This window comes from Marmota monax, unplaced genomic scaffold (assembly GCF_021218885.2).
Source record: "Marmota monax isolate L192 unplaced genomic scaffold, Marmota_monax_Labrador192_F-V1.1 WCK01_AAM20220418_F8-fsc00284, whole genome shotgun sequence".
Lineage (NCBI taxonomy): Eukaryota > Metazoa > Chordata > Mammalia > Rodentia > Sciuridae > Marmota > Marmota monax.
In genome coordinates this window covers 279,685-293,201 of record NW_026694275.1, presented here as the reverse complement: position 1 = coordinate 293,201, position 13,517 = coordinate 279,685, and the positions used below count along the sequence as shown (strand labels likewise).

The window sequence follows — 13,517 nt, the reverse complement described above, 5'->3', positions numbered from 1 at the left end:
TGATGTTTTTATTTCCGGTCCATGGGACCAGGCTTGGATTTGCTGCTGTCCGCAGGCGCTGCCGGCAGTACTGCCGCCATCATGTCCGACACGGACAGCGATGAAGATTCTGCCGGAGGCGGTCCATTTTCTTTAACCGGTTTCCTTTTCGGGAACATCAATGGAGCTGGGCAGCTGGAGGGGGAAAACGTCTTGGACGATGTGAGGGGGTGGGCGTGGGGATAGGGCTGAGGGTGGTGTGGCTAAGGAGAGTAGAAGGAGCAAGCAGAGTAGAGGCTGCTTAGGAAATGAGAATAGAAGACGTTATTAACGAAAGCGAATAGTACTGTATCTTCATAGATTTTATTAAAAAGTAGTGTAGAGCGAGAGGGTGCAGTTATGGGCAAGGATGGGGAGAAAAGAGGGAAAACAGGAGACAAGTAAGAAGGTCTGTGGTGCGGGGTGGGTGGCTTTGGAGATTACGTTTTACTTTACCAAACAATTGGTGAACCTAGTGAAATTGCTTTCAAACCTTTAAAATTAGAACCTTGGAAAATTTTGAAACTACATTTTTGACATCGCTGACTTGGATGGCTCTAGAGCCTGCAACAGTCCTTGGGTTCTAGCCCTAAGCAGTAGAAAAGTGAATGTTACAACCATCGGGGCGAGGGGAAGCGGGCAGACCTCTTCTGGTCCCAGTGTGTTCAAAGACATTCATGACATTGTTACCAGTGCCCAAGTGAAACTAGCTGCTTTGATTTCCCTTCAATTTATTTTCAAGGAATAAAGATGTTGACCAGTGTTCCCCTTCCCCTACAACACTCCCACACTAATCCGGATGACCTCAGTTGCTTTGGCCTTTATTTGGAGAACTGCTGTTCTTGGTGGTGGTTCTTTGAATAGTCCTGTTACCTTAAAGTGTGGCCATGAAATTGGACATGGTACTTTATTTAATAAAGACCTGATAAATGTGGAGTTTAGTGGATTTACTGTACAGTTCTTGAATTTAGCAAGCACACTGCAGAATCATTTTTCATGTGGATATATGGTGGTTATGAACCAGGGAGTCTGGGACACTCAGGTTTAGTTGTTACTTTCGATTCTGGTGCTGTCCCTTTTTCAGGAGTGTAAGAAGCACCTGGCAGGCTTGGGGGCTTTGGGTCTGGGCAGCCTGATCACTGAACTCACTGCAAATGAAGAATTGACTGGGACTGACGGTGCCTTGGTAAATGATGAAGGTGAAGTCTGGGTTATGGGGAGTAAGGTGGGGGAGGAGGCTAGCCACTTAGGGCACATGTACTTTTAAAGGGAACTATTTGAAGGAGTGAGAATTCCTTGGCTATTTCTTGAGATTCCCCATTTTTTATTTATAGGTTGGATTAGGAGTACAGAAGATGCTGTGGACTATTCAGACATCAATGAGGTAGCAGAAGATGAAAGCCGAAGATATCAGCAGACAATGGGGAGCTTGCAGCCCCTTTGCCACTCAGGTGATTCTTTGGTGTCTTGAATATAGAATTCCATTGCATTTTTATGTGTGTAGTCTGGGCTTTTCTTTTTTTTTTTTTGGAACTGGGGATTGAACCCAAGGGCGCTGTAAACTGGACTATATCCCTAGTCTTTTATTTTTATTTTCTTTATTTGAGATAGGGTTTTGCTAAGTTGCAGAGGCTGACCTTGAACTTGGGATCCTCCTGCCTAAGCCTCCTGAGTCGCTGAGATTACAGGAGTATACCACCATGTCTGGCTTGGGCTTTGGTTTCTCTGCCTGCTTTCTTTATTTTGGGGAGGGGAGTACCATGGATTGAACTCGGGGACACTTGATCACTGAGCCACATCTCCAGCCCTATTTTGTATTTTATTTAGAGACAGGGTCTCACTGAGTTGCTTAGCACTTCCCTTGTCTGCCTCCTGTCATTGTTCCTTCTCTACGTGTTTGCTCTTCTTCTCCCTTTGTCAGTTCCAAGTAGCTGCTATCCTTTTTTGTGTGTTTTCAGACAGTTTTGCCATACTCAAGCTTCTATTCCTCATACCGTTAAGTCTGAAATTCTCAATGATAAGGATGATAATGCTTTCTTTCTTGATCTCTGATATTTGAGTACTAACAGGGTTCATAGCACTGTTTTCAGATGCTTTTCAAAGTTGGAGTCTATGAGCTGGGTGTGGTGGTGCATGTCTGTAATCCCAGCGGCTTGGGAGGCTGAGATAGGAGGATCGTGAGTTCAAAGCCAGCCTCAGCAAAAAGTGAGGCACTAAGCAACTCAGTGAGACCTTCTCTCTAAATAAAATACAAAAAAGGGCTGGGGATGTGACTCAGTGGTAAACTGCCCCTGAATTCAATCCCAAGTAAAAATAAAGTTGGCATCTATGAAACAAGCTCAGTCTTTGTCCTCAAAGAATTGATAGTACAAAAAGGATTAAGTATATAGTTTCATATACAAATGAGCATTTGTAATTTCTGGCTCAAATTGCTCATCACCAGTATGCTTGCTTACAATATTAGATTTTCTCCCCATTGTATGGTGCTGCATTGTAGAATCAGAATTTCAAGATTGTTCCCACCTGTAGCCACAGTGAATTTGAAAGGCTTAGGCAGGAGGATCAAAGATTTGAAGCCAGCCTGAATAGCTTAGTTTTATTTATATAAAAAATAAAAAGAATCGGGATATAGTTCAGTGGTAGAGTACCCATGAGTTCAATCCCCAGTCCTACCAAAAAAAAAAAATATATCGAGCTGGAAGATGACTTAGTGATTATCGATTCTTAGCATCCTAATGGATGAGGACAACTTGAAGAGAATTTCAGTAAAATGTGAAACTATCAAAAGTTCTGCAGTTAGCTAGTGGTGTGGCATATCCTAAAATTTAAGAATTCAGTTCATTAGATATTGAGCACCTGTTTCATGCTATAAACATTGATAGGCAACATGATGCAAAGGTAATAAAATCCATTATTTTTAATCTTTTAGAGCTCTGTTTCGAGATCTTGAATTTAAAGTGGTTGATCATAGTTTATTCTTGTAGTGCCCTGTGCTATCTCTCACTGCTTGAAACTTTTATGTGAAATTGTTTTTTATTGTCCACCTCTTCAAATTAGATTTTGTGCTCTTGAGAAATGCAGATAAAACCTTTATAAATGCTTGAGCTTCGTGGAGTTGGGGCTGTGGCTCAGCGGTAGAGCACTTGCCTAGCATGTGTGAGGTCCTGGGTTCGATCCTCAGCACCACATAAAAATAAATAAAATAAAGGTATTAAAAAAATACTTGAGCTTAGTTTTTTTGAGGGCCTGTGAATGGATTTGGGTACTACTTATAAAAAGGGAATTAATGGCATACAAACATAAGAAGTAACCCATGAAAAATATTAGTTGTATGCTGTGCCTTCAGGGATACTGTTATCTTGGGGACAATGGAATAAACAAATATAAAACAAATTTTCATAGTATATAAAACAAGCCAACCATTAGCTCATGTTTGTGTATAGTGTTACATTTACTTGTTTTTTCTACAGGGAATTGAACCCAGGGGTGCTTTACCACTGAGCTACATCCCTGTATCTTTTTTATTTTGAGACAGGGTCTTGCTAAATTGCTGAGGGCCTAAGTTGCTGAGGCTAGCCTTGAACTTGGAATCCTTCTGCTTCAGCCTCCTGAGTTGCTGAGATTCAGGTGTGCATCACTATGCCCAGCTAGAGTGTTTAGTTTAGTTTTGGTGGAATACTACAATTACTGTCAAATTCCATACCTATTATTTTTGAGCACCTTGGCTTAGGCTAAAGGGGAAGTGGCAGCAGCTCTGATTTTTCAGGTTCAATTTTCTTGTCTTTACTAGGGATGGTAAGTAAGTAATATGGGGAAATTGGTCAGCAAGTTTTCTTAAAAGTAATGGAAAACTTCTGAGTAACAAAAAACAAGTATAGAACAATTTTTTAGTACCTTTATACATTACTTGCAATTTGATACCGTAAAGAATTGTAAATCAACATAGACCGTTAAGTGAGAAGCAGGTGGTATAATGAAAAAGAAATGGACTTGGGTTCAGAATGTCATAGGTTCAAATTACAACTCATATTCAGTGTGACTGTGGGCAAGTTATGTGGTCTCTGAGGCTTGGCTTTCTCATTTGTAATAATCTCTTGGTTTTCTTGTTGGTGATAATGTTGATCTCATTAAAATGCCTTGTGAGGGCTGGGGATATAGCTCAAGTTGGTAGAGTGCTTGCTTTGCATGCACAAGGCTCTGGGTTCAAGCCCCAGCATCAAAAAAAAAAAAAAAAAGCCTTGGGAGCCAGATGTGGTGGTGCACTCCTCTAATGCCAGCAGCTCAGGAGGTTGAGGCAGGAGGATCACGAGTTCAAAACCAGCCTCGGCAAAAGTGAGGCACTAAGCAACTCCATGATACCTTGTCTCTACATAAAATAAAAAAATAGGGCTGGAAATTTGGCTTAGTGGTTGAGTGCCCCTGAGTTCAGTCCCCAATAGCTCCCCCCAAATAGGCCTTATGAGAATTTTGATTTGAAAGTGCCTACATAGTATAGTACTGTGGTAGATGCTCTGTAAATGTTAAGTAGCCTTTCTTCCTAAGTGATAGTTTAGAAAAGTGTTATTTGTTGCTCTGGAGTTTTGATTAAAGAGCAAAAGTGACTGACTAACTTGGAGACTGGTCTCACAGGCTAGATGTAAAGTTTTCAATGTCTGGAGTAGGGTGACAGTTGTGGAAAATGATAGCCAGGGTCAAACTTGAGCAATACTGATACTGCATCAGTATGACTTAATACAGAATATGAGATACAGAGTATGAGATACAGAATAATTCCTATTTTGTATCATTATTAAGAAGATTATATATAAAATAGCTAAAAATTCCCAGCACATAATGGAAGCTTAATGAATGAAAATTGTAATTACTGCACTAATGATTGATTGGAAAAACATACAAAGCAGCTTGAGAGACTGATCAAGGAGAAAGTCGACTAAAATCATAAGGTGGGAGAAAGAGGATGGGTGTGGCATTGATAGTAACAGAAGGGGATATCTGAGTAGTAAAGTTCTATGGGCGGTAACAGATATGGTGGAATTATAGATGTGCTAAATCAGGGTAAAATAATACAGATTTGGGTTTGGGACTGGTAAGGGCAATTATTGAGAAAAGGAATTTGGGATTATGCAGGAGAATAAAAGAGCATTCAGGACCAAGTATTAAGTGTTGCTGGTGGTTAGAGAGCAGTGAAAATAATAATAAACTGCAAAAAAAGACTGTCCAAGACTTGGGAGATGAGAATAAAATCTGATCTTATGAGAAACTGACAAGAAAATTCTTCATTTCAATTATGAGATGGAGCAGGGTGAAGATAAAACAGAAGTAAACAATATGATTAGGAAAAGGGGGATGGGGATATAGCTCAGTTGGTAGAATGCTTGCCTCACATGCACAAAGCCCTGGAGTTTAATCAGTAAAAGATTTCAAATAGCTTTTGAAGCTTTCTCATGTTCTGTATGAGGTAGTAAGCATTTGGCTAAAACCATGAAGTAATATCTTTTTTGAAGGCAGAAGCTACATCTTCTGGGTTTTTTTATTTTTTTGGTACCTGCGATTGAAACCAGGGGCACTCAACCACTGAGCCACATCCCCAGCCCTATTGCATTTTATTTAGAGACAGGGTCTCACTGAGTTGCTTAGTGCCTCGCTGTTGCCGAGGCTCGCTTTGAACCCATGATCCTCTTGCCTCAGCCTCCCGAGTTGCTAGGATTATAGGTGTGTGCCAGTGCACCTGGCGTTCTGTGTATTCTTAAAGGCTATGTATAGTGCTTCTTATTGTGCTTTAAATTATCAAATGGCAAGGAAGCTCAAGGCTGTTGTCCACCATTCTGGATGTTGAGGAGGTAATACTTTCTTTTTTTTAGATTATGATGAAGATGACTATGATGCTGATTGTGAAGACATTGATTGCAAGTTGATGCCTCCTCCACCTCCACCACCAGGACCAGTGAAGAAAGATAAGGACCAGGATGCTATTACTGGTGGTAAGTAAAGACTGTCTGTTATTGTTCAAGGAACAAATTTACATTCATAAATCCAGGCTTTTGTTACCCGTATGAGAAGTAGTAGTTTAGGTCAGTGATTCTTAAATCTGACTGCTTATCAGAATTATTCTGCAGTCAAGAAGTAGTAGTTTAGGTCAATGATTCTCAAATCTGACTGCTTATCAGAATTATCTCAAGTCTTTAAAAATGACAGCTTACTCTCACTCTTGGAATGTCTGATTGAGAGAATCTGGGGTAGAACCCAGGAATTTTCAAACACTTTTCCCACAGGGGAAAAAAAGACTTTCCCAAGAATTTCTGTTGCAACTAATTTGCATACTCACATTTAGAAACTACCTGTTCAAAAGAGACAATCTAGAATATAACAGTAATAACCTTGTCATGGGCTTGATTGGGAAGAACACCTTTGGTCTCCTGTATTTTGGTGATATGTTAACCCCAATTTTTTCCTGTTGGAGTTTCAAGCCATTTCTTTTTTAGTCTGGAGGCTGAATGTCACTGTTAACTTTGTGCGTAGATTTTATTTTACGCCAAGCAATCTCATCATTATCCTGTGGGCTTAAAATTCTCCATTTTATGGATTACTGAACTGGACAGCATAGGACCTGACTGATATAAATTATAAGTATTACATTATTTTGCTTTTGGTTATATTGGGCACAATATTGGTCACTTATGGAAAGTAGTAAATGTAGTAATAGTGTTTGTTTTCTCTCGTCACAACCCTAGGGTACCAGGTACAAGGTGAGTTGGGCATGGTGGGAAGAAATTAGTTGTATAAGTTTTCTGGGTTGCAGACTAGTAATCTGGGTGCTTGGGACTCTATCCCCTGCCATTAAGCCATGCATTTAGCCTAGAGTGGGTATTGACTGAATTTGAGGAATTATGCTAACAGTTACATGCCAAAGGCGTTTTTCTTCCTTGTTGCAGTGTCTGAAGATGGAGAAGGCATCATCTTGCCCTCCATCATTGCCCCTTCCTCTTTGGCCTCAGAGAAAGTGGACTTCAGTAGTTCCTCTGACTCAGAATCTGAGATGGGACCTCAGGAAGCAACACAGGCAGAATCTGAGGATGGAAAGCTGACCTTACCATTGGCTGGGATTATGCAGCACGATGCCACCAAGTTGTTGCCGAGTGTCACAGAACTTTTTCCAGAGTTTCGGCCTGGAAAGGTACTTACTGTGGAGAGTGTCCATACTGCAAACCACTGACCTTTTCCAGATACTGAGTTCTGTTGTTCAGATGCTGAGTATAGAATGAATAGGACTTAAGGGTTTCCTTATTCAGTAACATAATTGTCTATATAAAAGCTGTTTATGCTATATTAGGTCTTTTTTTTGAACTTGTGTATGTTTTTATAGGACATGTGTTCTTATTAGAAATTGTCCTATTATCTCAGAAGAACTAGTCCAAATTATTAAGAGAACATTACTTTTGTTATGTATTTTTATAAATCTGAATGTAGCATTCCTCAATTTCTCTATAGTAGAATAGATCCCTTGAGAGTTTTCAAACAAAAAAGCTGCTATTTCCTATCTGACATTGAGTCTCTGACATAGTAATATGTCCTGTGTTCTAGGTGTTACGGTTCTTACGTCTTTTTGGACCAGGGAAGAATGTCCCATCAGTTTGGCGGAGTGCTCGGAGAAAGAGAAAAAAGAAGCATCGGGAGCTGATACAGGAAGAACAGATCCAGGAAGTGGAGTGTTCAGTAGAATCAGAAGTCAACCAGAAGTCTTTGTGGAACTATGACTATGCTCCACCACCACCTCCAGAGCAGTGTCTCTCTGATGATGAAGTAGGCAACACAAAGACCTGGGTTAAGGCCTATAAGGAGAAAACATACAATTCTCCCTAGCTTATGTCAAAATTGGAAATAACACCTCATCAGGCAGAGTTTTGTGCTAATTATCAGTGATTAATTATGAGTCAGGTACAACAATTGTCCCTTCCTTGGTGTAATAGTATTTGATTTGGGTGGGAGTAGCAGTCGCAGGCAAGTATGGTGATATAGTGCTGAATAAGAGGCAGAATGTGCCATAGTATACCTCCGTTTTTTACATTCTAACTCCAGGTAAAGGTTCCTAGTCAAGAATCATCTTCTTGACTCCTCTAAGTTCTCCTTTTGATTGTTAGTTCCCTATAGACTTAGGATATCTGGGATAGGGAAATTCTCCCCTTTTGACTTCCTTGCTCTGTTACAGATCACAATGATGGCTCCTGTGGAGTCCAAGTTCTCCCAGTCAACTGGAGATATAGATAAAGTGACAGATACCAAACCAAGAGTGGCTGAGTGGCGTTATGGGCCTGCCCGACTGTGGTATGATATGCTAAGTGTCCCTGAAGATGGCAGTGGATTTGACTATGGCTTCAAATTGAGAAAGACTGAACATGAACCTGTGATAAAATGTGGAATGATGGAGGTAAGAAACACTGAAAAAAGGAATCTGTGCTTAGTACTCTTATCACCTTTTTTTTTTTTTCCTAAGCTTTTTAGAAGGGGAGATATGTGGTAGGAAGTATAGGTGTTTAAGGCTTTTGCTTGGTTTGGTATGGTGTATCATCCTGGTAATAGCCCTCATTCTAAGGATTCTGTTTGTGAAATAAGCTGTTCCAAACTAGGAGTGGGAGAGGAAAAATATATTCTGTTATAAGGTGGTTCTCTTAAGTACCACTTTTGATATGTCTCGTGTATCTCTGGTGTGGGATTTGGAGTGGGAACTGACCAATCAAGGGCTTGTTCCTTTCCTACTTCTACAGGAATTTAGGAAACTTGAGGAAAGCAATGGCACTGATCTTCTGGCTGATGAAAACTTCCTGATGGTGACACAGCTGCATTGGGAGGATGATATCATCTGGGATGGGGAGGATGTCAAACACAAAGGGACAAAACCTCAGCGTGCAAGCCTGGCAGGCTGGCTTCCTTCCAGTATGACTAGGAATGCTATGGCTTACAATGTTCAGCAAGGTGTGCTTCTGTACGGCTCTTTGTTTTGGGTCTGAGCTCTGATTCTAGTCCAAATTATTTTTCTTTTGTTTTTTCATATTTTTTCTTCTGGTAGTGCTGAGGACTGAACTCAGGGCTTCACACTTGCTGGGCAAACACTCTACCATTGAGCCATGTCCCCAGCCCATTCTAGTTTCTTTTTTAAAAATATTTTTTAGTTATAGGTGGACACAGTGTCTTTATTTTACTTCATGTGGTGCTGAGGCTTGAACCCAGAGCCTCACTTATGCTAGGCGAGTGTTCTACCTCTGAAGCCACAACCCCAGCCCCCATTCTGGTTTCTTATTAGAAAAATGTGACAGCCATTTTGAAGTTAACAAAGCTTTATGGTATACTTTTGTTTCTAAAGCCTAAATTTTTTCAATTTAGTTTTTTTTATTTCTTTATGTGGTGTTGAGTATCACACATCCTAGCCAAGTGCTCTACCACTGAGCCACAACCCCAGCCCCTAAAAAGCCCCTTTATCTTTGCAATCCTAGAATTTGCTTTTTATCTTAAATAGGTTTTTAAAAAGTATGCCATGTTTAATGTAGAGCACTTTGAAAATACAATATAGTGTCAGAAAGAAAATCACCAGTAATCTATCCAGAGATTATCACGTTAAAATTTTGATGTGTTTTCCTTGACTTCTGTTTTGATGTATGTGTATGCATATTTGAGCTCATTTCTGTATGTACGGTTTTGTATATTGTACTTTTCTCAGCATATTTTTCTATGTCATTTCATAGATTTTGTAAAAATGTTTAATGACATGGGAAATATTTTAAATGAAAAAAAAAAAAAAAAAAGAAACGGTATACCTGATAGCCCATTTATAAAAATGAAAGCAGCAGCAGGCTCTATAACCAGAAAGCTTACTAAAAGGAAATATACTAAGGGTTCACTGTAGTTATTTCTGATTTGTAAGATTACAGACAACTTCAATTTTCTTTGTACCTTTCTAAATTTCCCAAGGGTTTTTTTTTTTTTTTTTTTTGGTACTGGGTTTTGAACCCATCCTCAGCTCTTTTTTTGTATTTTATTTAGAGATGGAGTCTCATGAGTTGCTTAGGACCTCAGTATGTTGTAAAGGCTGGCTTTGAACTCAGTAGTCCTCTTGCCTCAGCCTCCCGAGCCTCTGGGATTCATAAGCATGCACCTGTGCCCAACTGTTAGCATGTTTTAACATATCTTTTATTACCACAATTTACTTTGCCAGTCCTTTATTAAACATTTGGGCTGACTATTAGAAATGATATTATAATGAACATTTTGTCTGCAACAATTTGTAAAAATTGAGATACATTGTATCAAATAGGCTCCTTTTTAGTAGCTACATTTGCTTTCTGTTTGCTTAGAATGATGATTGAAAGTGGCATAAAAGTTTTGTCTATTCCTATTTTTTCTTCCTATTTTGACTAGGTTTTACAGCTACTCTGGATGATGACAAACCTTGGTATTCCATTTTCCCCATTGACAATGAGGATCTGGTGTATGGACGCTGGGAGGACAATATTATTTGGGATGCACAGGCCATGCCCCGGCTGTTGGAGCCTCCGGTTTTGACACTTGATCCCAATGATGAAAACCTCATTTTGGGTATGTTACTGGCAGAGGCCAGTGTACTTTCTCTAAAAATCTTTGATAGCTTGCTGCTAAAGTTAAGGGACAAGAGGGAATCTGAAGGGTTGGAGAAGGTCAAAACTATAAATTTATAGGTAACAGTTTGAGAGAGCAGAGTTGTGGCTCTGTTTCTAGTTTGTGTGTATCATTTAGGGAAAATTCATGTAGGAATGTGAGAAAGTAGCTCTTTTAAGAGGTCAGGCATGTGGGGATTGATATTGGCCAAATTATATTGTTATTTTGTGTGCATGTACAAATATGTAACAACAAATCCCCGCCATTATGTACAACTACCATGCACCAATAAAAATATGGAGAAAAAAGATGTCCTGCATATAGAGTGAATTGTGAACTAGAAATGGTCTGGGAATATCTTTAGGAACTTCAGATATGTCAGTAGGTAATGTAAATCAGGGATAGCAATTCCAGAGTCATTTTTGTTTTATCCCCAGAGATTCCTGATGAGAAGGAGGAGGCTACTTCTAATTCTCCCTCTAAGGAGAGTAAGAAAGAATCATCTCTAAAGAAGAGTCGAATTCTCTTAGGGAAAACAGGAGTCATTAAGGAAGAACCACAGCAGGTCTGATAAGAGAAAAGGGACTTGGGGTTTAGAAGAAGAAACAAAGGAAATGGAGAAGGGTAGTCTGACTAAGGTTTATTTTATGGTCTATCATTAGAACATGTCTCAGCCAGAAGTGAAAGATCCCTGGAATCTCTCCAATGATGAGTATTATTACCCCAAGCAACAGGGTCTTCGAGGTACTTTCGGAGGGAATATTATTCAGGTACAAATAAGCATCTTTTCTGTGGTGGAGGGGATCCCACAGCTTTGTTCTGATGAAGGATATGGGTAGATCTTACCTTGGCTAATTTACTAATTTAAATCAGTACTTAATTGTAAATTTTGTATTTCCCATTTTAGCACTCAATTCCTGCTGTGGAATTACGACAGCCATTCTTCCCCACACACATGGGCCCCATCAAACTTCGGCAGTTTCATCGCCCTCCTCTGAAAAAGTATTCCTTTGGAGCACTATCTCAGCCAGGTCCCCACTCAGTCCAGCCTTTGCTAAAACACATAAAAAAGAAGGCCAAGGTATATCTTAATCCTGGTTAGAAAAAAGAAGTTATAAGGGCTGGGGTTGTAGCTCAGTGGTAGAGTGTTTGCCTAGCCTGTGTGAGGCACTAGGTTCAGTCCTTAGCACCGCATAAAAATAAATTTTAAAAGAAGATATTGTGTCCATCTACAACTAAAAAAAATTAAAAAGTAATTATAAAAGAATTGTGATGTAGGGGCTGGGATTGTGGCTCAGCGGTAGAGTGCTTGCCTAGCACCGGCGGGACCAGGGTTCGATCCCCAGCACCACATAAAAATAAAGGCATTGTGTAGAGTCCATCTACACCTAAGAAATAAATATTTAGAAAAAAATTGTGGGGCTGGGATTGTGGCTCAGAGGCAGAGCACTTGCCTCTCATGTATGAGGCGCTGAGTTTGATCCTTAGCACCACATAAAAATAAATAAATAAATGTATTTTTTAAAAAAAATTGTGATGTAAATTTGGAATGTGTTAGATATTATATTAAGGAATTGTTTATTTTCATAGATGTGATGAAATTTTATTTTGGTTATTTAGGAGAACATCCTAATTCTTAGGAGATATATAGGAAAATACTTCAAGTAAAGCATTGTAGTGACTTACAGCCTTCAAAAATGGTTCAGAAGAATTATAGAGAGATAGTTATAGACAAATATGGAAAAATATGAAGTTATATCTAGGTAGTGGGATAATAGGTATTCATAGAACTGTTTTTTCAGTTTTACTAATGTTTGAAAATTTTTCACAATGGAATTGAAAAAATAGCAAGGTAAAATATTTTTTATGTTTTCTCAGATTGAATTACATCAGTGTGTATAGTTATTGTCCTGTCAGTAGCTGGACTGTATTTTCTTTGTTCTGGACAGATGAGAGAACAAGAGAGGCAAGCTTCCGGTGGTGGAGAGATGTTTTTTATGCGCACACCTCAGGACCTCACAGGCAAAGATGGAGATCTTATTCTTGCAGAATACAGTGAGGAAAATGGACCTTTAATGATGCAAGTTGGCATGGCAACCAAGATAAAAAACTATTATAAACGGGTGAGTCTTTGCTCAAAAAAATTTTATTACTGTAGCTGTAATTACATATCAATGATCTGTGAATATGTAGTTATTTATATTATAAATTTCTTGGGAGCACCAGTATTTGTTAATATTAATAAGTGCTATGCTCATGTAATATTATGTATTGGTTTATTGATTATATCCTGTAATAGTAATTTTAGTTTGCTGTGTTTCTCATAGAAACCTGGAAAAGATCCTGGAGCTCCAGATTGTAAATATGGGGAAACTGTTTACTGCCATACATCTCCTTTTCTGGGCTCTCTCCATCCTGGCCAATTACTACAGGTGAAGAATTCTTTCTATTTCTTATTCTTTTGCTAGGGAAATTGACAAATAAGGAGCTAGTTAGCCCAGAAAGAACCAATTCTAATTGATTGAGATAATATTATATTAGCCCAGAAAGAACCAATTCTAATTGATTGAGATACTATTACATGTATAAAGTATAGCAAAGATCTGTATAATCTAAAAATTTTTTAAAATAATCTTTTTCTTAAAACTGGCCCTTAATGATGGGTGGGGTTTTTGATTTTGTTTTTCCTTCCTTTTTTTTTTTGGGGGGGGTGTGTGTGTGTGTGGTGCTGGTGATTGAACCCAGGGTCTCTTAAACACTGAACAGTGCTCTACCACTGAACTACACACCCCCAATCCCTAATTGCATTATTCTGAGGCTAAATAAAGAAGATTTCTATAAATACACACTGATAAGCCCAGTAATATCTGTGT

General features: G+C 39.1%; 1 protein-coding gene across 6 annotated transcripts in view; it reads left to right on the top strand.

The window, feature by feature from the left end:
- Positions 1-13,517, top strand: part of Taf1 (TATA-box binding protein associated factor 1) — an 82,287-nt gene continuing 68,770 nt past the window's right edge. For 2 of the 6 annotated variants that reach the window (XM_058586278.1, XM_046467040.2), the window contains exons 1-14: positions 1-201; positions 1,103-1,217; positions 1,353-1,469; positions 5,880-5,999; positions 6,951-7,192; positions 7,600-7,818; positions 8,225-8,443; positions 8,781-8,988; positions 10,429-10,605; positions 11,082-11,209; positions 11,307-11,414; positions 11,552-11,725; positions 12,594-12,767; positions 12,972-13,076. In XM_058586278.1, coding sequence (XP_058442261.1) covers positions 22-201; positions 1,103-1,217; positions 1,353-1,469; positions 5,880-5,999; positions 6,951-7,192; positions 7,600-7,818; positions 8,225-8,443; positions 8,781-8,988; positions 10,429-10,605; positions 11,082-11,209; positions 11,307-11,414; positions 11,552-11,725; positions 12,594-12,767; positions 12,972-13,076 — 2,286 coding nt within the window. In that variant the 5' untranslated portion in view covers positions 1-21. The remainder of the gene's footprint in view (positions 202-1,102; positions 1,218-1,352; positions 1,470-5,879; positions 6,000-6,950; positions 7,193-7,599; positions 7,819-8,224; positions 8,444-8,780; positions 8,989-10,428; positions 10,606-11,081; positions 11,210-11,306; positions 11,415-11,551; positions 11,726-12,593; positions 12,768-12,971; positions 13,077-13,517) is intronic. The other 4 variants (XM_046467043.2, XM_046467041.2, XM_046467042.2 and 1 more) reach the window with 2 other exon arrangements.